General features: G+C 37.0%; 2 protein-coding genes and 1 non-coding gene across 3 annotated transcripts; 1 reads left to right on the top strand and 2 right to left on the bottom strand.

The window, feature by feature from the left end:
* Positions 1-56: 56 nt before the first annotated feature.
* rab24 (RAB24, member RAS oncogene family) lies at positions 57-15692 on the bottom strand. The gene is made up of 9 exons (XM_023280421.3): positions 14900-15692; positions 13298-13497; positions 10823-10891; positions 9463-9541; positions 6808-6875; positions 5276-5375; positions 4181-4231; positions 3056-3115; positions 57-2142 (listed from the first exon to the last, which is right to left on the bottom strand). The coding sequence occupies exons 2-9, from the start codon at positions 13412-13414 to the stop codon at positions 2075-2077; spliced, it is 612 nt and encodes a 203-aa protein (XP_023136189.2). The 5' UTR covers positions 13415-13497; positions 14900-15692; the 3' UTR covers positions 57-2074.
* A 625-nt stretch (positions 15693-16317) lies between these two features.
* On the top strand, positions 16318-26427 carry pgrmc1 (progesterone receptor membrane component 1). The gene is made up of 3 exons (XM_055017277.1): positions 16318-16631; positions 22757-22912; positions 24746-26427. The coding sequence occupies exons 1-3, from the start codon at positions 16337-16339 to the stop codon at positions 24838-24840; spliced, it is 546 nt and encodes a 181-aa protein (XP_054873252.1). The 5' UTR covers positions 16318-16336; the 3' UTR covers positions 24841-26427.
* A 1039-nt stretch (positions 26428-27466) lies between these two features.
* trnal-caa (transfer RNA leucine (anticodon CAA)) lies at positions 27467-27577 on the bottom strand. The gene is made up of 2 exons: positions 27540-27577; positions 27467-27512 (listed from the first exon to the last, which is right to left on the bottom strand). It is a non-coding gene; the product is annotated as a tRNA-Leu (tRNA).
* Between the last annotated feature and the right edge of the window lie 311 nt (positions 27578-27888).

Raw genomic sequence — 27888 nt, 5'->3', positions numbered from 1 at the left:
TCCATCACAAATGCATAAAAAGATCAAAAACACACAAAGTTAATACAACCCAAGAGTTATCAGTTTTCAGACATTCTTGGAACAAGCTCTTTATTTTACAGAACATATTTGGACACCAATCTCTCTTCGACAGCCTCCATAAAAATATTGTGCATCGAAATATCAACACATCGAACGTCAACACACCGAAGCAGCGACATGGAGAAAACTGCGTTTATGTACGTTTATTTCCCTGCACGTCCGTCTGGCAGCACAACTTAAAAGGCAATAAATTAGTGACTCAAGTCTTAAATATAGCTATAGATATTGTTCTGAGAACATTGAGAGATGACAGTTTTACCCACATTACAACATTTGTCCTCGAGGCTTTTTCCTGTTGGTGAAATCCTTTTGTCACCACAGCGGAGGGGAACTCTGGTGATCCTTTTCCTAAAAACCTTCCAATGCTCGACATTTGATGCGACTCAACGGAAATTTGACAATCACATTTTCATTTAGGATTACAAAACTGAAAATTAAACATAGAAAAGTAATTCTCCCTAACATTTTCTTGGCCATGCAACTTATTGATCTCAGAAATGTGGGCATTTAGGTAACAACCACCACCTTAGAACCACCTTATTTTTCTACCTTTTGACAATATCATAGCTTATGGTGCAAAAACGGAAACGATCTGATATGTACTGTCACCATGGATGTTTTAGAAGAACTCTGTATTGGACTTGTTCTGCTCATGTGCATTAGTGTTACTCCTGTTGTGTGTCACCACTCTGCTACCAGACTTTACTTTGAGATGGTTTAAGTGCTCAAAAGGAGATTTTCTGGGCTTTGGGAAAACTTCACAAATATCAAACATTCACATTTTTAAAATTCATAATCAGATTTCACCTTGAAGGTCTTTGTGGATTTTTTTTGTTGTTGTTGTAGTACCACGAGTGGCCACTGGGGGATTCTATAGACTGTATATAAAAGATGAATTCAGCAACCATTCTTGGTTTGTGGAATATGAATTTGAAGGCTCAAGGTTGGCATTTGGCCGTCGACAGCTTGCTCTTTTGAAACTAGCTAAACTGGACCCTGCTTTATTGTTTATTTTCCTCAAAATAGGACCATAATTTACAAAATAATCATCATGCTGTATTAGTGGAGACTTGAAACTAGCAATTGAGACCATAACATCATTAGGAAAATATTTACTGAGGTAACAAATCAAGTGAGAAGTAGGTTCATTTCCTTCTAAACTTCTGTACAATCAAACTTCAGAAGAGTCGCCTCCTGCTGGCTGTTAGAAAGAATTTCCAAATTTACTTCATTTTTTTTAGCCTACATCCATCATTTATTTATAGTCTATGGTCAGAGCAAGGCTGAGTGGCAGCAATTTCAACTCTTTAAACACATCCATGGCTGTCACACAGCTGAAGTCGTGGTAAACACCAAAGAGCTGAAGCTCAAGAACGTAAACAAACACAATCCTGCCATTTGTTGGTATGAAGGCCTCTATAGAGATAATCATGTCATTCATGTGTTACTCCAGCAAAGTGTTTCATTATGGTTACTTAGTGGGAGTGTCTTGTTCTTTGACACATATCTCAGCTTCTCTCCATGACAAGTGGAGGCTTCCACAACAGGGTTAAATACAGTTGGAGGTAAACAAAATGAACAGCTGTAAACAAACGATTTGTCCTCCTGAACAGCATCTGTCCGGGTTCAGTGGAATCCCTCTTTTCTGCCAGCACTCTTTAAACCTCTTCACCGCTGCAGGTCATCTTTCAAACCCACTGTTTGACTGCAGCTTCTCTGTGAGCTACAGAACAGTGACCACTTGATATGAAAAGTCTTTAGATCCCTCCCCGCCCAGTGCAGTCATAGTAAATCCTCTTCCACAGGGTCTCGCAGCCCTCAGGTCTTTATGGCACAAAAGAAACTAGTGTATGTACGAAGGTATAAACGGTGCTGTCTGATTTCTGTTTCTGTGATTCGCATCCAGAGATTAGTCACAGCCGTCCAGCATATCCAGGTTTGACTCCAGCCGAGGGAAAGCCACCGCTTCGGTTTCCCTTCCTGTTGCTCGGCATCAGTTGTTATGGCAACAGGAGTAGAAATATGAGTCTTTCTTCTGGCCCAAGTCGACACCTGGTTCCTCTGCCAGAACAAAGACAGCAACGTGAAACCTTTGAATGTGGCAGCTCTAAGATCAGTTTAGGGACATGAAAACGTTACTTTGAAGACTTTAGTTGTTGCATATTTTAAACAAACAAGGCAGAAGAAATGCTACTTAGCGAGCTTTGTGGGTTTTTAGAGGCAGATTTAGTTACCTCTCCAGCTGCAGGTTGTAGCTTCATATCGACCAGTATGAGACTGGTTTTGATCTATTTATCCAACTCTCAGTAAAAGAGTGAATAAGCATCTTTCCCCAACTGTTTAAATATTCAGTTAAGTGCCTGGTTTTGATATATTATTGCTCAGAATAGCTTGTTTCCAATGTACTTAGAGGAGCTTCTGCCACATCTGCTAAATCTGACCTGTGGTGTTCCTCAGGGATCAATGTTAGGACCACTGTTACTTTCTGCGCATGAACTGAAACACCTATTACCACATACACTACTGGGCCAAAAAAAAAAAGTTGTTAATATTTCATAGGACTGCCTTCAGCTTTGAGTACGGCACTCATTTGCTTTGGCATCGTTTCGATAAGCTTCTGCAAAGTCACAGCATTTATTTTTCACCAAGATCTTATATTGATGATGGGAGAGTCAGACAAAGTCTTCTCCAGAACATCCCGACCCCACTTTTTATTTAATTCTTTACACAACTACTTCCACCAATTTGGTGCAGTGCCGTGAATGCCTTCAGGAGTAGAAACATGACTCTTAACACCTACAACTATTCTATCCTGAACACCTAGAAATCCTTTGACCTTCCAACATGTTTGGAGTAAACATATTGTTTGTTTCAGCCATAATTTTCATCTTCACCATCTTGTAGGAAACTCCGTAGCGATGCTGTAACACCTCAACCCAACACTACAACAAACATAGACTGTATGTAAACTCACCTGTCATGTACTGGAAGGCAGTGCTGTTGTAATCCTCTGCAACTTTCTGGAACAGCTCATCTGGAAGGCAGAGGAAGAACAAGGTCTGTCATCTTCCATCAGTTCAAAAACAGGTCGACTCACATTCACAACACCTGCTTTACAACGCAGTAATTAAGCAACAACCGATGGGAGGCTCCACAACCTGCCTCCATTAATCCAGCTGCTCTTTCACTATAACACCACAAAAACAACCAAGACCCTACGCTTGTTCTCATGTAGAAACCAAGAACACTTTAGTCAACACTAAACAAGTTCATTCAGTGCCACAAAAGCTTCAGTTTTAGCTTCTTTGTTCGAAGTAAAATGGAAAAAATCTGAGGTTCCAGCATCTTAAAAGTGAAAATTTCATGTCATTCTTTGTCCAAAAGTCACTAAATATGTTTGGGTGTTTATTAATCATCCAATACAACAAGAAACTTCAATGCACCACCTTAGGTTCTGAAAAGTTCCAGATATTTACACATTATTTTAAGTTAGCATAACATTATAAGCTGAAATATATCACATGCACATACAAAAAGAAAGAAAATGACACAAAAATTTAACATAAAGTGGCTGTATTTACACACACACAAAAACTTTAACATTACAAAGCGGGTCAGGACTTTTATGTACTCTGTTTAGAATATTTCAAGAGGAAAAAAGTGTAAATATGAAAGATCCTGATGAAGATGGATGCTAAAAAACACACTAATTATCTTTAAGTTGCTGCTGAATCCAGTCCAGTGTGCATGTTTGTGTTTCCTGATGTGTGAAGCTTAAAACGGGTTATAAGAGGGAGATTTGATGTTTGCTGCTGTGCCTCTGGTCGGTCGTCTTTCTCTAATAATCTTGTTGTTACGACTCTGGGCTGAATTGTTCTGATTACTGGCTTTTCTTTTCTACACATCCTGACCTGATAGTAGTTAGTGTCCTATCTGTACCTGCCGTGTTGCATTTCTTGCTATAATCTATTTCTCCAGCACGTTTCTGTGGCCACATTTTTCCAAATTACGCCTCATTTCCTCAGTGAACAAACCGTGAACAAATACAGCCGTGATCCATGTTAAATGTGGTCTGCAGATGATGGAAGGGGGAACTCACCCACGTTGTTTCCTGTTTTACTGGAAGTCTCAAAATGCTGCGCACCGATCTCTGTGAACACAACGGTTAGGTTAGAAATCAGGAGGTACAAACTTGTGTAAGAGGAGTTTTGTTTGTGTTGTAATTAAATCTAGAAGAGGTCAAACATTTCTTAATGCCCTTCAGCCACATCCAGCGTGTTTCCTCAGGTTCAGAAATGATCGTGCAAATGGATAATCAGTTTTTTCTCAGATTGAATAATTAGTTTCACAATAAGTTTCACATGAAAAAGACGAGAAGAAAGTGTCCTAGTAGGATTAAAAGTGTGATTAAGCTAAATAAAATTCAACCTCTAATCTAGAACTAGGATTATTTCCACAACAGTTAACTTTTCGCGGTCTCACTGTATCGCGGATTTCTCGCTATATTTTATATATATATATATATATATATATATATATATATATATATATATATATATATATATATATATATATATATATATATATATATATATATATAATACAATAAATACGGTCGCTACTTCAAATTTACGTCTGGAACATAACCCCCGCTATAGATGAGGTACCGCTGTATTCATAATTCAACCAAACATGCACATTGAGAAAAAAAAAGACAGACTTACAGCTTTGACACACTCTATTTCTGTCCGACACTTCGTCAGACATTAAACACAGACAGTTTGTGACGGTTAAACAGAACGAAGCAGCACCCAACCCCCTAAAATAACACTGGAAATGTCCGACCATCTGCCTACTCAGGCACGCAAAAACAGTCAAAGGTGATTGGCAGCTAAAACAGCCATTTATCCTTCTGTGAGAGCTGATTGTGAATATGTCAGTGTTTTCTGAAATCAAAGATGAAAGAAGCCATTAGCTGGCAACAAAATAAAGTTCAATACAAATCTAAAATAGGAACCTAATATTACTACACTGTTTTGTACAAAAAAATATGTACAGATACAAATGTGTTACCAAAATAATCAACCGTCAGCACACCTCTGATCAGGCCGCTTTGTCCACTAACTATTGAGAGAATATATCAGCATGTGATCTTCTCCTGACAGTTCATCAGCAGCTCTAGAACTGAACTCACCTTCAGCAAAGTCCTGAGCGTCGTGGTAGTCAATTTGGCGCAGGCTTCGGTCTCCTTCGATCAGGTCGTTCTTGGTGCCACACAGGTAGATCTTACAGTGCTGCAGGACACAAAACAAACTTTGAGTTTTTGCAATTTCCTCTAAGTCCTAATGAATGTATTGTGTGAAAAGCCAAAAATGCAGCCATATGTGGGGATATAAACAATACAGGATCTACAGATGATGCTGAAACAGTAATTAAACCTTCAAGGTTATGCTCAGAAATGTAGAATTTGCCTTTTTTTAACGGTAAAATAAAGTAATTTTGAGGAAATATTACAAATTCAAGCTTAACTTCAGTCCAGTTTTCTGATGGAACAGCGTGAGTAGTTCAAGGAGCGTTGGAATGCAGAGAATCCAACAGCTCTCTTCGTTTTCCCAGTTCACAGCTATGATAAATGTTGTCATTTTGGCATTTTTTTAAAAAGGTAACATGGCTTTTTAACACGCAGATACATACATTTTGTCCTTTTTAGGCTGCATTACACTACCGTTGAAAAGTTTGGGGTCATCCAGGCAATTCCATGTTTAGTTAAAGTTGCTCTAAATGAGTTAAAGTTGTGCTATATTAGTTAAAGTTGCTTAAAAATAAGTTAAAGTTGCTCTATAGTAGTTAAAATTGCTCTAAAATGAGTTAAAGTTGCTCTATAGTAGTTAAAATTGCTCTAAAATGAGTTAAAGTTGCTCTAAAGGAGTTAAAGTTGCTCTATAGTAGTTAAAATTGCTCTATAGTAGTTAAAGTTGCTCTATAGTAGTTAAAATTGCTCTGTAGTAGTTAAAATTGCTCTGTAGTAGTTAAAGTTGCTCTAAAATGAGTTAAAGTTGTGCTATATTAGTTAAAGTTGCTTAAAAATAAGTTAAAGTTGCTCTATAGTAGTTAAAATTGCTCTAAAATGAGTTAAAGTTGCTCTAAAGGAGTTAAAGTTGCTCTATAGTAGTTAAAATTGCTCTATAGTAGTTAAAGTTGCTCTATAGTAGTTAAAATTGCTCTGCAGTAGTTAAAATTGCTCTGTAGTAGTTAAAGTTGCTCTAAAATGAGTTAAAGTTGTGCTATATTAGTCAAAGTTGCTCTAAAGGAGTTAAAGTTGCTCTATAGTAGTTAAAGTTGCTCTAAAATGAGTTAAAGTTGCTCTCTATATTATTGTTTATGTTGTATATTTCATCTTCATTGAAAAAAACTGCTTTTCTTTCAAACATAAGGACATTTATAAGTGACCCTAAACTTTTGAATGGTAGTATATATTTAACAAAGTTCTTGTTAAACTGCTTGTGTTCACAACATTTAACATCTGATCATTTTTTCTTTGTTGCAGACAAAGTTTTTTTATTTCTCTCAATAAGCTACTGAAATTAGAGTGACACAGATTAGCAAACGGGACAAAACAAAATGTGGCCACACACTTTTACAGATTCAAGAACAAGTAAGAAGATATATTATTGTGATTTTTATTAGATGCAAACATTCAACTTGAGCCCAGAAAAACTCTCCTACCTCCTCGCAGTTCTGCAGCTCTTTCACCCAGAACCGAGCTCTCTGGAAGCTGCTGCTGTCAGTCAGATCTGAAACACAAAAAATTACAGAAACGACTGCGTTTAGTCGCCAGAAGCAGTCTGACTCTGTTCCACATTCCCCTCAGGATATACAGGTGTGCAATATTATAACAGACAGTAGAACAGACAACCAGGGAAATGCTGGAATAATAGCATTTTGTTGAGCAAACAGTCAGGATGTTGGGGTTTGTACACAGAAGTGAAATAAAATCTACAGAAAGATGGAAGTTAAAGAAGAAGAAGGGCAGCCGATGTTAAATAAAACACGACAGCAGAGTGAGTAATCCACTGGAAAATACGGTCACGCAAGTTCCCCAAAGTAAAACAGAGAAAGAGAGAAGCGGCATGTAGCTTCATCTGTTTTTATTGTGATCAGATCCACATGATAAACATTTGATTTGCTTCATTCCCTCCTTTATGTCCTCATCGTTTTCCTCATCGTCTCTGGGATCAGAGTGTTCGTCTTGTCCTCCTTCTGATCTCATCTCGACTTGTTCTCGTTGCTTTACATCGAGCTTAGAGCAGCAGCTCTGATGTTCTGTGAGAGCTGGGATGGAAAAGTGATTCTTGAACTCTTCAGAGCAACATCAGATGGGCTCAAGTTTGTCCTTATTCACATCATCAGTACGTTAGGAATGTACGGATTTTACTTTTGGGGGAAAGAACGTGATCCTGGAATGTTTAATAGTTGGGTTTTTTTGGGTTTTGTGAACTTTGTATTCACACGTTTACCACTTTGTGGCAGAGAATGGACATTACAACTATGTGTCTCTCTTTGGCTTTTCTGCTCAACTGTTTTTACTTGGTTTCAATCAAGGCAAGTGGTGTTGGAAGGTTGGCTAATGATGTGTGTATGATCACACCAATTAATCCCAAATGCTTAAGTAGAAGATAACTGGACTTCTTTTTGGTTCTTTAAGATGTTTTGCTTCTTATAAAAGAGGCTTGCTCAGTTCTGACTGATTGATGGAAGGACCCAGATATTTTTTGGGGCCACTTGTGGGTCGTTATTCACTTTAGTCGATGGCTAATTAGAGACCAGAGACTCGTGATTTAAGGTGTAAACAGTGGTGAAACTGCCTGGGGAGGAATGTCAGGACGACATTATAAGTACCTGATAAATGATGCTAAAGACCCCCTCCTCTATTTGGATATGGCTGTTCCAGTTTAACAAGATGGCTTCCTTAACTTCTCTATTAAACCTTAGATCATATTATGACTCTTGAACTTGTTTTATAGCTCTTATCCAGGTTGTTTTCTCCTGACTAGATCCTTGCTTGTGTTGGATCTACTCTCAGATGTACGTTGCTTTGGATAAAAGCATCTGCTAAATTTTTAGGAGTTTGTACACCAGCTACAGCAGCAATGCGAGCAGTTAACCTGACTGACATTGAGCAGAGTCCACCCATCCATCCATCCATCCATCCATTTCCTTCCTCTTCTCCACGGTTGTGTCATGGAGGCAGCAGATGAAGCAGGTCATTCCAGACGTGCCTCCCCACAGCAACACTTTCCAGCTCATCCTGGGGGATCCCGAGGTGTTCCCAGGCCAGATGAGATATATAATCCCTCCAGTGAGTTCTGGGTCTATCCCGGGGTCTCCTCCCAGGTGGACGTGATCGGAAAACCTCCAAAGTCTCCCTGGAGGTATCCGAATCAGATGTCCAAACCACCTCAACTGGTTTCTTTAAAGGTGAAGGATCAGCAGCTCTACTCCAAGCTCCCTCCGGATGTCCGAGCTTCTAACCCTATCTCTAAGGCTGAGCGAAGCCCCCTACAGAGGAAGCTCATTTCGGCCGCTTGTATCCGCGATCTTGTTCTTTGGGTCACTACCCAGAGCTCATGACCATAGGTGAGGGTTGGAATGTAGAGGGATGGTAAACTGAGCGCTTCACCTTGAGGCTCAGCTCCCTCTTTACCACGGCGGTTCGGTAAAACGCCCACATTACTGCTGACACCGTACCAATCCACCTGTTCATCTCATGCTCCATTTTTCCATTACTTGTGAACAAGATCCAGAGATACTTGAACTCCTTCACTTGGGGAAGGAACCTCCCCTCCAACCCGAAGGGAGCAATCCACCGGTTTCTGGCAGAGCACCATGGCCTCGGACGTAGAGGTGTTGATCCGCATCCCCGTCACTTCACACTCGGCTGCAAACCGCTCCAGTACATGCTGAAGGTCACGGTCTGAGGAAGCCAACAGAACCACATCATCTGCAAAAAGCAGCGACGCGATCCTGAGGTCTCCAAACCGGACACCCTCCTCACCCCAGCTGCACCTTGAGATCCTGTCCGTGAAGACCACAGACAGGATCGAAGACAAGGAGCAGCCCTGGCGGAGTCCAACACCCACAGGAAATATTGATTGAGCAGAGTCTCTTCACAAAAACACTCTTTACTGTAGCTTCAGATAAATGTACTGTAGCTACAAACCAAAACCGATAAAATGAATTCAGCTCGGATGAGTTTTAGCGTCACAGAGACAGTAACCTTGAGTAGTTCAGATCTTTATGTTCTCTGTGTGGTGAAGTTGTTGGTTTATAAAAGCACCCAGCTGTTCTCAGCTGTCGTCGCTCGTATTTTAAACGACTTACCGTAGCAGACGATGGCGGCTCGAGCTCCTCTGTAGTAGATTCTGCTCATGGCTTCGTAGCGCTCTGATCCAGCCGTGTCCTGAATCAGAGACAAAAGACAAACAAAACTGACATCAAACTCATTCTAGTTCAGGTTCCACATTCAGCCCAGTTAGATCTCAAGTGGGTCAGACCAGTAAAATCAGAGCATAATAACCAAGAAATAACCACAACTCCACATTTTCCCTTTGTTTTAGTGCAAAAAAGTAAAAACTTGCTACTTTCAGACTCCTTTCCGTTAACCTGATGGCATCTGAGCGTGTCGCTTCATGTCTGAATGAACATCCTGGTAGCTTTGGCATAAATTATCTAACGATCTTTCCAGGTCAGACCTCGTAACATTTCCATTTCACTGTCGTCACGGCACAAATCTGAACCGTGTGCAGTCACATTAACAGATAGACACGCACAGCTGACATATTCCAACTTGTGTGAAGCAATTTTACTCACATATTGGCACTATTATCCCCTTACTCATTTAAAACAACTTCACTTCAATTACAAACTGAAATGTCCATAAAAATCCAACTTTACTGCAGGTCTGGCTATTAAAACTCACCAATGATACTAAACAAGACAAAACATTAACAAGAGCTGAAGTTTAAGTTGTTGCTTCCAGCTGTTTGTAGGAGTCTTTTCTCTGAGTTTATGAAATAGGACCATAGGACAGAACAGTGACCTATATCTGAATGACGTCAGTGCAACAGATCCATGAAGCAGCGATGTTACGTGTCTCATGTCTGAAAAGGGCTTCAGTTCTGACTTTACAATGGTACACAGTCAACATTCCTACAACCCCCATCGCAGCTTTAAATGCTGTGTAATCCCCAGCATGAAAAGCTCCAACAGCCAGTTTCCACCTCGGTACTATCACACGCTGCCATTCCACAACTCAAACTTACAATAATTTCTCATATTTCTCTTCTTTCCAAAGTCTATTCAAGACACAAGTGAAGAGGAGCACAGCAAAAAAACAGAGACTGGGCACTCAAACCTCTATATCTATATGGTAGTTAATTATTTATATCCTCTCACTGGTTCCACATTTATACAGTGAGATCATTCGTTAGCGTCTTATACTACTGGCAGACCTCCAAACCACCTTTTCTCTGAATAATTCAAGTGAATTCTGTTGTCTGCAGCATCATTACACTGAGCATCCTAATTGTACACCAACTAGAGACTAATGCAACCTTCTGATGAGGTCATTTTTTAAAATAATGCGAAGAAACATTAATACTGGAAACATGCTGAAAGAGTTCAGCCTGTCCCAGCTGCACTCTGTTTGTAAAGAGGATTAAATGTGATGGGTCTAACTCACCCATATTCCCAGCGTTATCACTTTCTCTCCCACCTGGATTGGTTTGGCAACAAAAGCAGCACCAATGGTCTGTCAGGAAGAAAAAATGAGAGCAGTTGAACATCGTATACTCACGGATAAAAACACTTCTGTGGGCTCCGTCTGAACGCTCACAGACCACAGTATAAATGGACACTAATGGGAGCTTGGATGATTCCACGTCAGACTGGATATCTTATCAACCTTCATGTCGTCCTGCGGGTCAAACTGACCCGTTTTAAAGTTTGAAAATGTGGAAAAAAAATATTTTCACAGTGCAACTTCTGATGTCCACATTTTCAACATTTTTGGGAAATCTTTGAAAATTTTTTGGTGGAAAAAAAGAAATGTTAAAAATGTTTCTTAAGAACATTCACATAAAAATCAACCAAAATCCAGCGAAATTTGCTGGATTTTGGTTGATTTTTATGTGAATGTTCTTAAAGAAAATATCAGAAGTTTTACTGATATATGTGTAATCACGTTAGATATTTTGTGGAATTTTTTGGAAGATTTTTACTCATTTTTTGAAAATATTTACAACAATTTTCTTGCCAAATTTGGGGGATTTTTAAAAAATAAAACTTTTAAGGGAAACGTTTAAGGAATTATTGGAATTTTCTTCCTGAAGGTTCTGAAAATTTTCAGAAATTTGGGGAATTTTTTTGCTGAACTTTTGGATTTTTTTCAGACAGGGAAACAATATTTTTTGGTGCCTGTAAATGAAGATAACAGGAGGGTTAAAATCAGCTGTTGGAGCATGCTAACGTATTTAAACCATGCAACTGAGTTGTTTTCTTTTACATTGTGCAAAAAAAGTGGTGTGAAATGACACACACAAGCCACAAAACAAATCAAAATATTCAAAACATCAACAAAACAAACAGACATAACAAAACAAAGCAACAAATAATAACCCAACATGTCAGAAAAGGAGGACGAAGCATAAGTTTATTTCCTCCTACCAGACTTATTTATGTACATATTTACAAACAAAATAGAAAATAAATAACATAAATAAAAGCCCCTCCTCTTCCCTGTACCTCGTGAAAGCCATATTTTTGTTCTGCTTTTTAAACCGGCTTGTGCTTGGACAGAAAAAGTGACTTTAATGTTGTGTGAAATCTTCCAAGTTTTAATTTTAAATCCCGCCTCCAATCATAGCTAAGTTCTGAATATTTACGAGAAGTTGGTTGTTTATTGCTTCATACATTATTTGTGATGTTTGAAAATGAACCAGGTCGGTGAATTTTAGTATTTATGATTTAAAGAAGAGTGAATTTGTGTGATCTCTAGAAACCGTTTTATGAATTATCCTTAATGGTCGTTTTTCTAGTATTGATAGTGACTGTATTGAATATTTTCTGCACAGTAATTTAGATGTGGTAAAACCAGTAAACAGTGAACAGTTTTTCAGTTTTTAGCTTGAAATGTTCAAACCACAAGCACCAACCCTAACCCTAAAACACTCACACATGACCTCCAGATATTCTAAAACCACAACTTCTTATTTTTTGTTTTTAACGTGAGTAAACTGAGTAAAGTATTTCACATCTGACAAGAATTCTGAAAGTACATTTTAACTTTGTCACTGTGGATTGTTTTGAGTGGCCGGATTGGTGTTTTTAACTCCTTAAACCTTGTAAAAGGTCAATCAGTCTGAATATTTTACGCAACAGTTCGATTTCTAAAGATTGTAAACAAGACACAAGACAGACGTGAGAATCCATGTTGAAATTTATGTTTCTCTAAAGCAGCATCTCCTTAAGGAAACTTAGGAAGTTTCTGTCAGAGGTTTTATGCATTAACCCTCGTGTTGTTCTGCGCGTCAAAATTGACCCGTTTTAAAGTTTGAAAATGTGGAAAAAAATATATTTTCACAGTGAAACTTCTGATGTCCACATTTTCAACATTTTTGGGAAATCTTTGAACATTTTATGGTGGAAATAAAAGAAATGTTAAAAATGTTTCTTAAGAACATTCACAAAAAAATTCAACCAAAATCCAGCGAATTTTGCTGGATTTTGGTTGATTTTCATGTGAATGTTCTTAAAGACAATATTACAAGTTTTACTGATATATACGGAATCACTTTAGATATTTTTAGGATTTTTTTTGGAAGATTTTTACTCATTTTTTGAAAATATTTACAAGAAATGTCTTGCCAAATTTGTGTGATTTTTTTAAAATAAAATTTTTAAGGGAAACTTTTAAGGTTCTGAAAATTTTCAGAAATTTGGGGAATTTTTTTGCAGAATTTTGGGATTTTTTTTCAGACAAGGAAACAACATTTTTTGGTGCCCATAAATGAAGACAAGAGGAGGGTTAAGATGATCACAGACTTGAGCCTTCATCAGCACAACCTCCCTGAAGCCTAAATACAGAAATAACGGCTTTCATTGCAGGCGTGGAGGGAATCGGCGTCGAGGAAACCGAAGCGGAGCAGCTGACACTCACGTTCTGGTACGGGCCCACCAGGAAGCGATGATGAACGTATCTCTCCACCAGGCTGGTCTTCCCGACGCTCTCCTTTCCCAGCATCACCACTTTGGCATCGACACGCATCGTGCTCATAGTGCCGGCGGCTGGAGAAGACCAGGAGGAGACGGCAGCAGTGCAGCAAACAGGAGGAGGGAGGTAATTTACCAGGCAGGGAGCTGCGTGGGGTAAACACAGCAGAAGAGTTAGAACTGTCCTACAGGAGAAACTCAACTAAACACCAAACTCTACCCTTAACATCTAAAATTCATCAGTTTCCAACGATTACATTTAATGCCAACTATTTAGACAATCAATAAAACCCTTTGATAGATTTATTTTTTTTAAGAAAATGGCAAAAATCTCTAAATTCAGCCTCTTAAATGTGAATATTTTCTTGTTTTTTGCACCTCTATGAGAGTATGTTGAATATGTTTGGGTTGTGGACAGAAAAACATATCTGAGGAAATTTTATAGACCAAACAACTAATTGATTAATTGAGAAGATAATCATCAGTTATAGTCTTTGTGTGCATACAGGTTATCTCACACACTTGACCTGAAACACATTATGGAACATTTTTTGTTCAGTTAATATAATTTCCACCTTTTTTGTATGCAATGTAGTATTTAGAGCTACCGATAATGATTTATTGATGAAAGATTAAACATAAAAACACAGTTAAAATACTCAGTCTACTTTGAGTGAGTAAAGAAAAAAAATGAAATTCTCACATTTAAAAAGCGGAACCAGATCGTGTTTTCCACTTTTTCTAGCTAAAAACATCTGATCAAGTTTCTGTCCAAGGACTAATTAAGTAATTGCTGCAGTTTTATCACTACTAGTGTGCCATTACTGAAACATACTATATTTTTTGTTTCAATCAAAAGTAAAAATAGCCGTTAATTGCCGCCCTACTTCATAATAATTTTAAGATAAGATTTTCATACATGAAAGTGAAACTATGCTGTCCTACCTGAGTCATAACAACCTAGAACCAGTCATAACAAAAAGAACAACACCCAAAGGATTCACTTTAAAAGCACGCAAGTGTGAGTACACTGTAAAAGGAATTGTTGTTTTTATGGTACAATTCCGGCAGAATGCTACCATAAAATTTTAAGGAAAATTTTAAGGAAAAGAAAACATATTTTTTAAAAATAAACTTTTAAGGGAAACTTTAAAGGAATTATTGGAATTTTCTTCCTTTGTTTTGCAAATTTTCAGAAATTTGTGGAATTTTTTGGCAGAATTTTTGGATTTTTTTCAGACAAGGAAACAATATTTTTGGTGCCCGTAAATGAAGACAACAGGAGAGTTAATCGAGTTTGAGCTCTCCAAAAGTTTTACACCAAGAGAGAGGTGGATTACATGTTAGCTTAACTGATATGTCAGTAGATTGGTGTGTTTTTATTTAATAAAGACATAAAAAAGAGTTTTAATCAGATTACATGAAGCTATAAATCGTTCCGTTGGACTAACATGACACAGCAGCAGCAGCAGTAGTCCGGTACAAACAGTCCTAGTCTGTTAGCTTAGCTGCCTCCAACCGCGTTATAAAAAAAACACTAAAAACTCACCTGCTTAGCTAGCTTGACTCAATAAAATCCTCCCTGTCCGAGCAGCAGACACACTGGGACCGACACCCGTCTACCGTAGCTGTTTCAAGGCGGACACGGTAACGGGCAGCTCGGTTGTCATCTCTGGAGCGGAGCCGGGCGGAGCTGGACGGCAGCGAGCTCCGTTAACGTTGCTGCCAATGTTGCGCAACGACACAAAATACAGGCGAAACCGTCAGCTAGCGAACCGTAGGACACCCATCGGCATCGTCTCCGGTTAACGGAAGGTCTGTCCACTCAGAGCAGGCTGGACGCCGAGCGCTGCAACGTTTCTGCGGGTAAAAAAAAAACCTCCAGCTGAGCTTTGTTTGTTTGGGTGGAACCATAGAGCCGCGGGAGCCGTTTCCAGCAGGAGGAGGGGACCGAATTACACGAGGCAACCGCCGGATGTTGGGAAAGATATGATATTTTCCCCTCCACTATGTTGGGTAAAGTTCACGTCAACTGTGACATTATTTCATCACAACCCAGCCGAGGACACGAGAACTATTAATAAAATACATAATCAACTTAAACTGATGAACAATAAGCAAAAATATAAAGTAAAGATGTACTAATAAATACATTAACTACAGGAAGAATTAGAACTTCATCTGTAAAATATCCCAGAAAGAGACACAAAAAAGACCAAAAACACACTTAAAATTACCACAAAATAACAATGAAGAAACTCGAACTGACCCACAACACATACAAAATAATTGCAAAGACACAAAACGTCCAAAAACAGACTTAAAATCGCAAAAAACAACCATTAAGAGACTAAAAGATACCAAAAACAGAGACAAAAAAGACACAAAATGACTGCAACGAGAGCCAGTTCAAAAACAGACTTAAAATCACAATAAAACAACAACTGAGAGACTAAAAATGATCAAAAACACACAAAATTACCACAAAAAGACACAAAATAACAATGAAGAGACTAAAACTGACCCACAACACATACAATTACTAGTCTCTGTTGTTGTTTTATATGTCTTTATGGTACTTTTTGTGAGTTTGTGATCATTAGTTCGATCTGTATTAGCCAACAAAGGCTCTTAATCGGAGATAATTTCATGAGTGGGTGTTGAAACAAGAACAGTGCAGGTTAGAGTTCACTGCATCAGTTAGTTGTAATTATTCAACTGGTAATTAAGTTAATCAGTCATTCAACAAAATCAATAATTAATCAGACAGCCAGTTAACTTGTTCCGCTATTTTTTTTAAATTTATAAATCAAATAATCAAGCTAAAACAACAAACTAATTTATCATGTGTAATGTCACTTAAACGCATCACGCATCTCTGAGAAGCTGATTGGTCCAAACAGAAAACGTAGAGTGATGCTGATCGCTGATTGGCTGAGGAATCTTGAAGTCTACCGACACATTCACACGGGTCAGAGAGACGAACATGGCTGAAGCGGAGGGAAGCGAGCTGACTTCGGGGGGAATCTTCCAGGAGATATTCACCTCTCCGCTCAACCTGACGCTGCTCAGCCTCTGCCTCTTCCTGCTCTACAAGATCTTCCGCGGGGACAAACCTCCGGAGCTCGACGAGGCGGAGAAGCCGCTGCCCAAGCTGAAGAAGCGGGACTTCACCCTGGCGGAGCTGAAACCCTACGACGGTCTGCAGGACCCGCGGATCCTCATGGCCGTCAACGGCAAAGTGTTCGACGTGACGCGGGGGAAGAAGTTCTACGGACCAGGTAACGTTCGCCGGAGTCGGGCTGTCCGGTTCCACTTCTCCTGACGTTAACTGCAGATAAAGCGACCGTTAGTTTGGTGAGAACGGTGACGGGCTAGCTAGTTTAGAGGCTTTCTTCGTTAAAATAAGTAGTTTTTCCGGTTCTCCTGAGTCCACTGGCCGCCGCCGCCACACCCCCTCCGGTTCCCTCAGGTCCCGTTTCATAACAGAGGGAACCAGAGATCGTCTCTGAGAAGAGCAGCTCTCCGGGAAAATAACTGGACCAAACTCATCCCACAGGAGCTCTGAGGACTTTAATTTATTCCGAACTTTAATTTATATTAAAGGAGCTCTGAAGACTTTAATTTTATTCTTTAATTTACGTAAAAATTACCACAAATGACACAAAATAACAATGAAGAGACTCAAACTGACACACAACACATACCAAATGGCTGCAAAGACACAAAACGTCTAATACCAGGCTTAAAATCACCAAAAAAACAACCACTGAGAGACTAACAAGGACCAAAAACACACACAAAATGACTTCAAAGACACAAAACGTGAGAAAACAGAGTTAAAATCACCAAAAAATAACTACTAAGAGACTAAAAGTGACCAAAAACATGCACAAAATGACTGCAGAGATACAAAACAACCAAAGCAGGCTTAAAATCATCAAAAAAAAAAAAAACCCACTGAGAGACTAGAAATGATCAAAAATACAGAATTACCACAAAAAGACACAAAATTATAATGAAGAGACTCAAAATGACCCACAACACATACAAAAATGACTGCAACGACAGAAAACGTCCAAAACCGGGCTTAAAATCACCAAAAAAAACAACCCCAAAGAGACTAAAATGGACACAAAATGACTGCAACCACAAAACGTCCAAAAACAGACTTAAGATAAAGAAAACACCCACTAAGAGACTAAAAGTGACCAAAAATAGACACAAAGCGACTGCAAAAACACAGAACGTTGAAAAACAGACTTATTCACAAAAACACAACCACTGAGAGAAAATAGCAAAAAAAAACACTTACAGTTATCATGTAAATAGATTATTTAAATATTAAAATCCAACAGTATTATTTATTATATATATTGAATATTTAAATTAGATTCAGAGGTACAGCAAGTTTTAATGTTAACATTAAAACCCTGCATTACAACCATTTATATGAAAGTATCTGACTAATTTAAATATGAAGACCTAAAAATATTATTCATTGTATAAATTTACCTCGCTAATTTAAATGTTAAGCTTAAAACCCTATATTGTTGCTTTTCACATGAATTTACTGGAATAATTTAACGGTTATGATTTAGACTCTGCATTATTGTTTTTCATATAAATTTACCTGCTCTTATCTTACTAATTTACAGAAGTATAGTTAATATCCTACAAAATTATATTTGAAAACTCAATGAATCCAAAGATTTTTTTATGAGTAAGTATACTGGCATTAGTGTTACGTGATTATTTGAAGTTTTATGCATTTTATTGCCTTGTGTACCCATTTAGATTAACCTCCTGGATTAGTTGTTTGGCCCTGAATGATCCCTCACTTAAAACGATCAGCTGAATAACCAGTTTGAGAGAGAATTAAATGGTATTTTAATAGCTGATTATTCATTTTTCCAGTTTTCTGTGATTATAAACTCAATATATTTAGGGTTTTTTTTGAGGCGATCAGACAAAACAAGACATGTAAATATGTTATTTATATCTGTTAATTAACAGACAAAAACAACAACAAATAAATGACCACAATATAAACTAATAGAGTGCAGGTTTTAAAAGTAGATTTTGACACAGAGCTTCTTTTTAAGACCTGAAACCACAGATCCAAGATTCCAAGATATTTCTCTTCAAAGCACTGATTGATTAATCACTGTTTTGTGATTAATCAATCTGGGAGAGCTGATTGTTTGGTCCTTTAACCTTATGTGTGAGGGCAGCAATTATTTCCACTATAACTTGATGTGTTAATTATTTTTAAAATTTGTCTCGAGTCCAAGATTTCATACTCAGATTTGTCTTTTTGTGTTCATTGGTAAAACTGAAAGAAACACTAAAAATAAACTTTTCATGGTTCATTGCTGCTACCCTCAAGCTATTATTTACTTAAAAACGTAGCTGCAGATTGGCTTTAAATCAGTCAGTTAATCATTGCAGCACCTGGACTACCTGCAGGAGGTTTTTAAGGAAGTAAAGGTGACGAGTATCCTCATTGTCAGTTATTACAATGATTCAATCAGTCCTTTGGTCTCTGAAACTTCTAAAAAAGTTCAAAATGTTTTTTCACAAGTTCAACTCAGCAGATAGCAGACAGCATTTTCTTCATATCTGAGAGGCTGGAACATCAGATGTTTGACTTTTTTTTTATACTGGTAAACTGTGGGTAGTTAATTTTCTGTCAACTAATTATTGCAGCAGATGAAAAATCCCACTGATAAAGTCTGAAAACAACATTCATAAATAAATGAATGATATCTCCTGTTGCCATCTTCCTGTCCTTTCCAGATTATGTTGCAACCCAGAATAATCAGAGCAGTTCTCTTCTCTTCTCTGCCAGTAACTTGTTGAAACTTTTATCAGTGAAGTCACGTCAGGTCATTGTGTCTGTAGAGCAGCTCCAGAAACAGCAAACACCCACCAGAGTGTTTCTCAGGCCTCAGAAATGAAAGGTCAGATAAAACACAGACAAGTTAAACAACAACAATCTGATCACAGTCGGAAAATAATGATTTCATGAGCTCAGCGACTTTACTAGAAGATTCATCGTCTGAAGTAAGAATCTCCCTGTGAGGCTTCACGGTTCCATTTCTGTCATGTGAATCAGCAGCAGAGTTGGACCTCTGTGTTTTTATCTCATCTCAGAGTGTAACCTCTGTTGTGTGTAACTTCTGCCCAACATGATAGCTCCCTGACATGCAAACATTCTGGCTGCTCTGCTCACCGAAGCCCTGAAGCCCCAAATCCTCCCTTTACCGTCAGCCACAGCTCATTTTAACGTCCGTCTACCTCAGCTTCAGTCAGACTCAGAGTGTCGGCAGAACAACGTCCCGAACGTTACGGTCTGTTGTCTGGAAGCTCTGGGTGTGAACTAAAGTTCTACAGCTGAAGCTCTGATGCAGATGTAGTTGGAACACCAGTAATTAAAAACATCTTAAAAACTTTTAACCCTGTAAGACCCAAAATGAGCAACACAGAATAACTAAATTAATAATAATAATAATAATAATAATAATAATAATAATAATAATAATAATAATAATAATAATAATAGTAGTAAATATATATATATCTCCAAAAATAGAGAAAAATGAGCAAACTAATTTATTAAAATTAAAATTAATTATAGATAGATAGATAGATAGATAATGAGCCCAAATATAGAAAAGAGCAAAAAATAAGCAAAAAAAATTCTATATATATATATATATGTGTGTATATAAAATAGACATTAATAATAAAAAAATGAAACTGATGTATTTTTGTAACAGCAGCTTTTCCAGGGTTAAAAAGGAAAGATCTGTCATTCTGTAGACTAAATAGTCATAAATATAGATATAAAATATATAATAGTTGCATCCCTACAATAGTTGTTCTTGTTTCTTTAAGTTTTCATTTTTGTTTTGCATTAGAGAACATATTTAATTTCCATTTGTCTGTGTTTCTTATGGAGTCACAACTTTGGAAGCAGTTAAAAATCTTTATTGTTGGTCAACAGACTGAATATATTTTTATATTTTCAGCCACATAATTAAATTTTAAAGCTGCTGATGTTCATTTTTTTATGTCTTTCTACATTTCACAAATCCCTCCTAAAGCTCAGATTTGGTCTGTTGGTTTCTACTGAAGGCAGGAACACCTCACAAATATGTCGTTTGACTCAGTAGTTTCCTAAAACAGCTGTAGTTTTTAGTTACCTTCAGTCCATCAGGAGGAAACAGAAAACCGATGGGGACTATTTCCATCTGTGGATTGATACACACTGGTGTTGTAGGGAGTATGGTGGTGTGTTGGGGGATAAATCAGATGTGACTCAGTGATGTGTTTCAGTAATGTTTGGATACCAGTCAGCATTAGCTCACCAGCTGCTAACCTGCAGTCTTTAGGTCCCTTTTCAGAGCAGATTTACAACCAGACCTTGACTCTAACTACTCGTATGATGACTGGATGTCTCTCCAGAACCTCTTTTAGTCTAACCAGCCAGTAATCTATTAGTGAAGCAGCCCAGCCTGCTCTGCTAATAGTTAGCTTGTGAACTTTGCTCCGCTAACTGTGACCACAAACACCTTTCACCTGAAAAAGGTTTAAATGTGACTTAATGTGGACAAAGTTAGTTTGACTTTTCTTCCACGTTGAGCTCTTTCATCCCAGCAGCACGACTCAGATGTTTGGCATCTGTTGAAGTTTTTATCATTGCAGCCTCCTGCTGGAAAATAGGTGGCTGTAATGATAAAAACTTCAACTACTGTAGAGCAACTTTAACTACTATAAAGCAACTTTAACTACTATAGAGCAACTTTAACTACTGTAGAGCAACTTTAACTAATATAGAGCAACTTTAACTACTATAGAGCAACTTTAACTACTGTAGAGCAACTTTAACTACTATAAAGCAACTTTAACTAATATAGAGCAACTTTAACTACTATAGAGCAACTTTAACTACTATAGAGCAACTTTAACTACTATAGAGCAACTTTAACTACTATAGAGCAACTTTAACTACTATAGAGCAACTTTAACTACTATAGAGCAACTTTAACTACTATAGAGCAACTTTAACTACTGTAGAGCAACTTTAACTACTATAAAGCAACTTTAACTACTATAGAGCAACTTTAACTACTGTAGAGCAACTTTAACTACTAAAGAGCAACTTTAACTACTATAGAGCAACTTTAACTAATACAGAGCAACTTTAACTACTATAGAGCAACTTTAACTACTATAGAGCAACTTTAACTACTATAGAGCAACTTTAACTACTATAGAGCAACTTTAACTACTATAGAGCAACTTTAACTACTATAGAGCAACTTTAACTACTATAGAGCAACTTTAACTACTATAGAGCAACTTTAACTACTATAGAGCAACTTTAACTACTGTAGAGCAACTTTAACTACTATAAAGCAACTTTAACTACTATAGAGCAACTTTAACTACTGTAGAGCAACTTTAACTACTATAAAGCAACTTTAACTACTAAAGAGCAACTTTAACTACTATAGAGCAACTTTAACTAATACAGAGCAACTTTAACTACTATAGAGCAACTTTAACTACTATAGAGCAACTTTAACTACTATAGAGCAACTTTAACTACTATAGAGCAACTTTAACTAATATAGAGCAACTTTAATGTGTAGAGCAACTTTAATATAGAGCAACTTAACTCATTTTCAAGCAACTTTAACAAATATAGAACAACTTTAACTAATATAGAGCAATTTTAACTAATATAGAGCAACTTTAACTAATATAGAGCAACTTTGACCCCAAACTTTTGAACAGTAGTACATAATATCCACTGAAAAATACTAAACTGATGCACAAATAATTCCAAAAAGCTACTCATCATTTAGACATTAATAATGTGACATCTGATGAGTCATGTTTCCAGTTTTAGTGGATTTTGGGTGAAACAGCAGAAGAACGTCAGAGGAATGCATGCAGATAACTGGAGATTAGATTAAACCTTTATTGATCCTGCAGCAGGGAAATGTGCAACAAAGACAGAAAAAACAGCAGCAGTACACAATGTACAGATATAAACAGATATGTTCTCCTTTAAGAGAAGAAATCTGAATGTTTGTAGTACTAAATATATGATCATGTTATTGCACATATCAGGTTATTATCTTCTGTCTTCGATTCTTAGATATGTTTCCATTGCAACATGTAAAGTTGACCTTTAAATGATGATTATTAGACGTCTACATGCAGATTACTTGGCATTTATTTGTGTTTTATGAGCTAGAAAAGCTTTTAAGCCTGTTTTAACTCCATAGAGGTAAAGATGAGAGGAGAGTCTGAGATAAATGGAGCTCTAAGGTGAACACCTCTAGTTCCTCTGTTAACATCCACCTCATGGTGTTTCTTCTCCGTCTTTCAGAGGGACCTTATGGAGTGTTTGCAGGCAGAGACGCATCCAGAGGTTTGGCTACGTTCTGCCTGGAGAAGGAGGCTCTGAAAGACGAACACGACGACCTGTCGGACCTGAACGCCATGCAGCAGGAGAGTCTGTCTGAGTGGGAGACTCAGTTCACCTGTGAGTGCAGACGCAAGATGAAACTATCACTGCAAGGAATGTCATCACGTTAATTCATCGGACCGCTTTTAAAACTCATGTAGCAGAAAAAGCTGCTTGAAAACTAAATGTGTGAACTGGGTTCTAGCAGTTTCTCTTATTAATTATTAAGAGCTGCGACTGTTGGTACATCTGGGTCTCTGTTTTTTTTTGATATTTTGCAAACTAAACAATCAGTTAACACCCCAAAAATGACCATATACACTAATTAATTCTTGAATTCCTACAATTTAATTTTTAACCCTTCAATGGTCCAGTGATTGGACTCGACATTCGTCCATAAGTAGATCAAAAATGACCCGTATTAGAATCTTCTTTTGCCATTTTCGTCATTTTGGTTCAGAATAATCATTTGTATTATTTTTTTTGTATCATATTTTGGTCCACACAAGAATGATTTCATGTTTGAAATATGTTTATTTTTCACTTTATAACACATTTTGAACATTTTGATAATTGAAAAGAAGATTATTACACAGAACAGCAGCAGCAGAATATCAACATCCATTTTGTTGACATTTTTCCACTCTTTTCCTCCAGCTGTTGCTGCTCTCTGTCCCTCCATCCCCTCTTGTGTGATTTTGTCAGTGATAAAGAGGGTGGGGTAGTAATACAAATATCACAATTTCTTTAGAACTATAAAAAATAACTTTACAAATTTTAAAGGAATGATATCAGAAACGTGTTTTCTTGGGAAGAGCTGGAATATGAAATGATAAAAACTTTTCATGACAAACATATTGCAAGAAAATGAGCCACTGATGCATCTAAGGGTTAATAAATACATGAGAACTAGCGGTGGGACACGATTAAAAAAATAATCTTATTAATTACAGGCTTTGTAATCACATTTTTGTCAAACAGCAGTATTTGACAAACAAAATTTTTCAATTCAAATAAAGTTTGGCTAACAGATGAATCAGTGAATAGACATATGTTTATAATTTAAAATTTATAAAATTTTAGAATGAGACATATTGAAAAGTGATTTTGATGATTTAAAGCCTGGATTTAGTTGTTTTTTCCACTATAAGGCTCATAACAAAAGCATGAGTAGTTCAAGGGTTTTCAAAAGGTAAAAAATCCACAGATTCATTGTTTACATAGTTTCTGAGTCTGATAAATTGTGCCATTCTGATGGTTCTTCTTTTAGGAATATAAATTTTTATTTATAAAAAAAATACATATATTTTTATAAACTAAAAGTTTATAATGAAGTTATTAAAAGACAGACGGACAAACCAACACTGATCGTCACATAACTCCAAGTAAAAACTTAAACAACTAAATGTTTTTCATTTCAATTTGTCTGCATTTTTCATCTGTCTGCTACATTCACAGATTACTGCAAACTCAATGTGCAATTATAGGGATTATATTCAATATTTTAAGACTTTTTTTGGTCAACTGGCCGCCATCTGGAATATTTTTAAAGAAAACTTTCCTCCCAACAAGCTCAATGCATCTCGTCTTCCTTCACTGTTCACCAAACTTTATGTGCTGACATCACTCCTGTGTGTCTTCATCACGGCTGATAAACAGATTTTAGGTTCATTACTGCCCCCTACTGGGCTGGAGTGCTCAGAGTTACTGGTGTGACAGAAATTGGGGAACTGAGAAAGGTGCGATTAAATGCATTATTTTTTTAACTCCTTATTTTTTCTGTAATTAATTAATCAAAAATGTCGCGTTGAAGTTCCAGCCCTAGTGAGAACAAATAGTAAATACTCATTGGCTGTTTTCTACTTTAACTGAGGGTTTCTATGATTCATCTACTTTCCTTCTTCCTTCCAGTTAAGTACGATTACGTCGGCAAACTCCTGAAGCCCGGAGAGGAGCCCAGCGAGTACACCGACGACGACGAGGCAAAGGACAAGAAGACGGACTAGAAAAGGAAAAGTAACTCTGAAGGGGAGAGATTAAGAAATGCCTTCATGTTTGTAATTTGATTCCTGTTGCCTCCTTCTAGGACGATTCAGAGAAAACGCTTTTGGACCAATCCTGGATTTTATACGTCGACTGAATTCCGTTCATCTTTGCAGAAGGCATTAACAGCTGATGTAGAGCTGGGTAGTTTGGTAGCGTTTAGGTGTTGTAAACCAGTCTTGGCTGCATTTCCTCTCCTCTTCTTGTCTCTGCTGTTGTTGTTTTTTTGTGATACAGCTTGAAAAAATAACAGAAATGACAAAGATCTTTCATCCGAGAACGTCAGGCGTCACTTTTCATTTTAAATTCATAAAAATATGTCAAAATTCTGCAGCTAGAAAGACATTTAAAGGAAAATTCTGGTAATTTTTTCACAATTGTGTGAAAACATCTACTGGAGTTGCTTCAACTACAATCCAGGGGAGTCATTTCTACATTTTACTTTCAACATTTTTCAGGCTTTTCAAAATAAAAGCTTTTTTTTTAAAACCAGAATTTTCCTTAAAGCGGAGAGTGAATGCAGCCGAACACTGATGAGCCGAAGCGAAGTTTTTTAGAAATAAACACAGCTACAGATCTGCTTTAACTACTTCTTTGTGCCGAATCGCATTTAATTCCCATCGAACAGCCAAATGTTTGACGCCTTTTCTTTTTTCCACAAACTGTACAGATGTTTGTGACATTCCCACACATCAGTTTATTCTGACTGTAATGTTCACAGTGACAATCCAGATGTTTGCTTTGTTTTCTCAACCTGCAGAGGTCGTCTTTATCTCAACCGTCTCGTAATGTCGTTAAAAATTCAATAAAACGGAAACCAATTCAGTCATCAGTAAATTTTTAAAGCAATCTACAGTTCCAGCTTCACAAATTCAAGGATTTTCTTCACAATTTCTTTTGGGTTTTCGATTGTAGGTCAGACAGAACAAGTAATGTGCAATGATTCTGTGACAAAAACAGAAAAAAATGCTAAAATGTGGTGTTTTTAATGTTAATTACTGGAGTTCGTCACACTGCAGAAGAAAGTGTTAAAGTACAAAAACATGGCTTTGTTTTTTAACACTAATGCTGCCAGTAAACGGCCGTTTCAAAGAAGAAAACACAAAAAATCATATTTAATTTTCCCCATTCAGCTGATTGTTTGTTTACATTCTCGTTAACACTAAAGGCCGAAACAGTTCAGTGGACTAATCAGCAGCAAACTAACGGTTAATCTCCGGTTTTCCAACTCAAATCACCACATTTTTCTGCAAAAATAAAATTTGAACGTTAAGCCTTTCTTTAATGAATTTGTCACATCCTGCAGAAATAAATTGTTTAATTTATAATCCAGAAGTTAAAATGTAAGAAGATGGTGTTTTTCATACTGTTGAAAAATATGTTCCACTAATGTTTTTCCTTCTCCGTCACCGTCGTCTCTGTAACTTTCCATATAACAGATTGAACGAGGGAACGTTTTCAGTATGTCTGTACATAATACTCATAATACTGTCATACTGGTGTAATCCTCAAATGATATTTTGATTTAATAAAAACTACAACAAAATGAAGACTTTATCTCTTTATTTTCATATGATAGTAAGAATTTTATTGACTGAGAGCTTTATAGAAACAAGTGAAATAACATGACCTGTTGATATTAATAAGAAATGATGTACCTTTTATACATAAATATTGAATTAATGTGAACTGTAAAGTAATGAGGTTTTTTAGTACCTCCTATGAATAATTATTAGCTAAAAATGCACACTGGTATGCTTGAATTCACTGTTTTGCCTCTATTTTAATTATTCCTCTTTCTTGTAAGTTCAAATAAATAAAAATAGACCAGCTAGAATAGTCCTTTGCCACATTAACCATATCCAGACTGTATTTCTGATTCATTTAGTGTTATCTTCATTGAAAAAAAATGCTTGTCTTTCAAAAATAAGGACATTTCTAAGCCACCCCAAACTTTTGAACGGTGTAGTACTGTATATGCTCATCCGTCTGCCTTTGACTTGATATTAGGATCATTCTTAGGATCATTAATGGTCTTTATTGTACCTTTTTATCCAATTTGCTTTTATGGTATGACTTTTTTTTACAATTACACGCATCTCTGTCCTCGTTTTGATTGAATACAATCAAGAGGATTGAAGGTGGGTGCCATTCTTAGTGTTTTTTCTTTTTGTTCAGTGCTATATTCTGTTTTCATAAAGATTGCTACACAAATAAAATCAAAATATTTTATTAATATAAAACTAGCAGTGCAATGCTGAATGATAAATGTAATATAATGCCTTGTGTGCGTATTTTTAATTACATTTTTATTTTAGACTTATAATTTTCATTTAAATAATCAGAAAAAGACCCAAAACTGACAGACAAACTAAAGGATGGCAGCCATATAATTTAAAATAAAAAACTAAATCAAAAATACTAACATCTCGGTAGTGATGATTGACTCCACTAATAAATGCGTCTGGCTCACCATACCTCTGGAGGATTCTTAATGCAGACGTATTAAAACCGACTAACATACTACCGCAGCTCTTATTTTTGTTCGTTTTGTTATTTATTTTTTTCTACTGAGGCAGAAAAGATATGTGTCAGAAGTGGGATTCGAACCCACGCCTCCATTCGGAGACCAGAAGTCCCGTCTCAGCGGAAGGAGCTTATCCTTGAGTCTGGCGCCTTAGACCACTCGGCCATCCTGACACGGTACTTAAACGGGAACTCGGGTGGACTTTTATTCGATATGAGGCGTACCAAACGAGATGACAGTCTGGTGTCTTAGGTGGTCGTATTTACATTTTAGAATAACTACTAATTGATTTTTGCATAGCTTCTGCTTATTGTGTTCTATTTAAGCGTGACTTTGTCCTCCATTTTCATATTTAACCGTTTATTGTCCGCGCATGCTCACACTGGCAAATGAAAGGATGCTAAGTTCAGGAAACATGGGAAAAATAAGTGAACGGAAGAACTTTTGGGATATATTATAGTATTAACGGTGATAAGCCCTGGCT

Source organism: Amphiprion ocellaris, chromosome 14 (genome assembly GCF_022539595.1).
Source record: "Amphiprion ocellaris isolate individual 3 ecotype Okinawa chromosome 14, ASM2253959v1, whole genome shotgun sequence".
Lineage (NCBI taxonomy): Eukaryota > Metazoa > Chordata > Actinopteri > Pomacentridae > Amphiprion > Amphiprion ocellaris.
The sequence above is the reverse complement of the archived record's forward strand: the minus strand, read 5'-3'. Positions and strand labels throughout refer to the sequence as shown.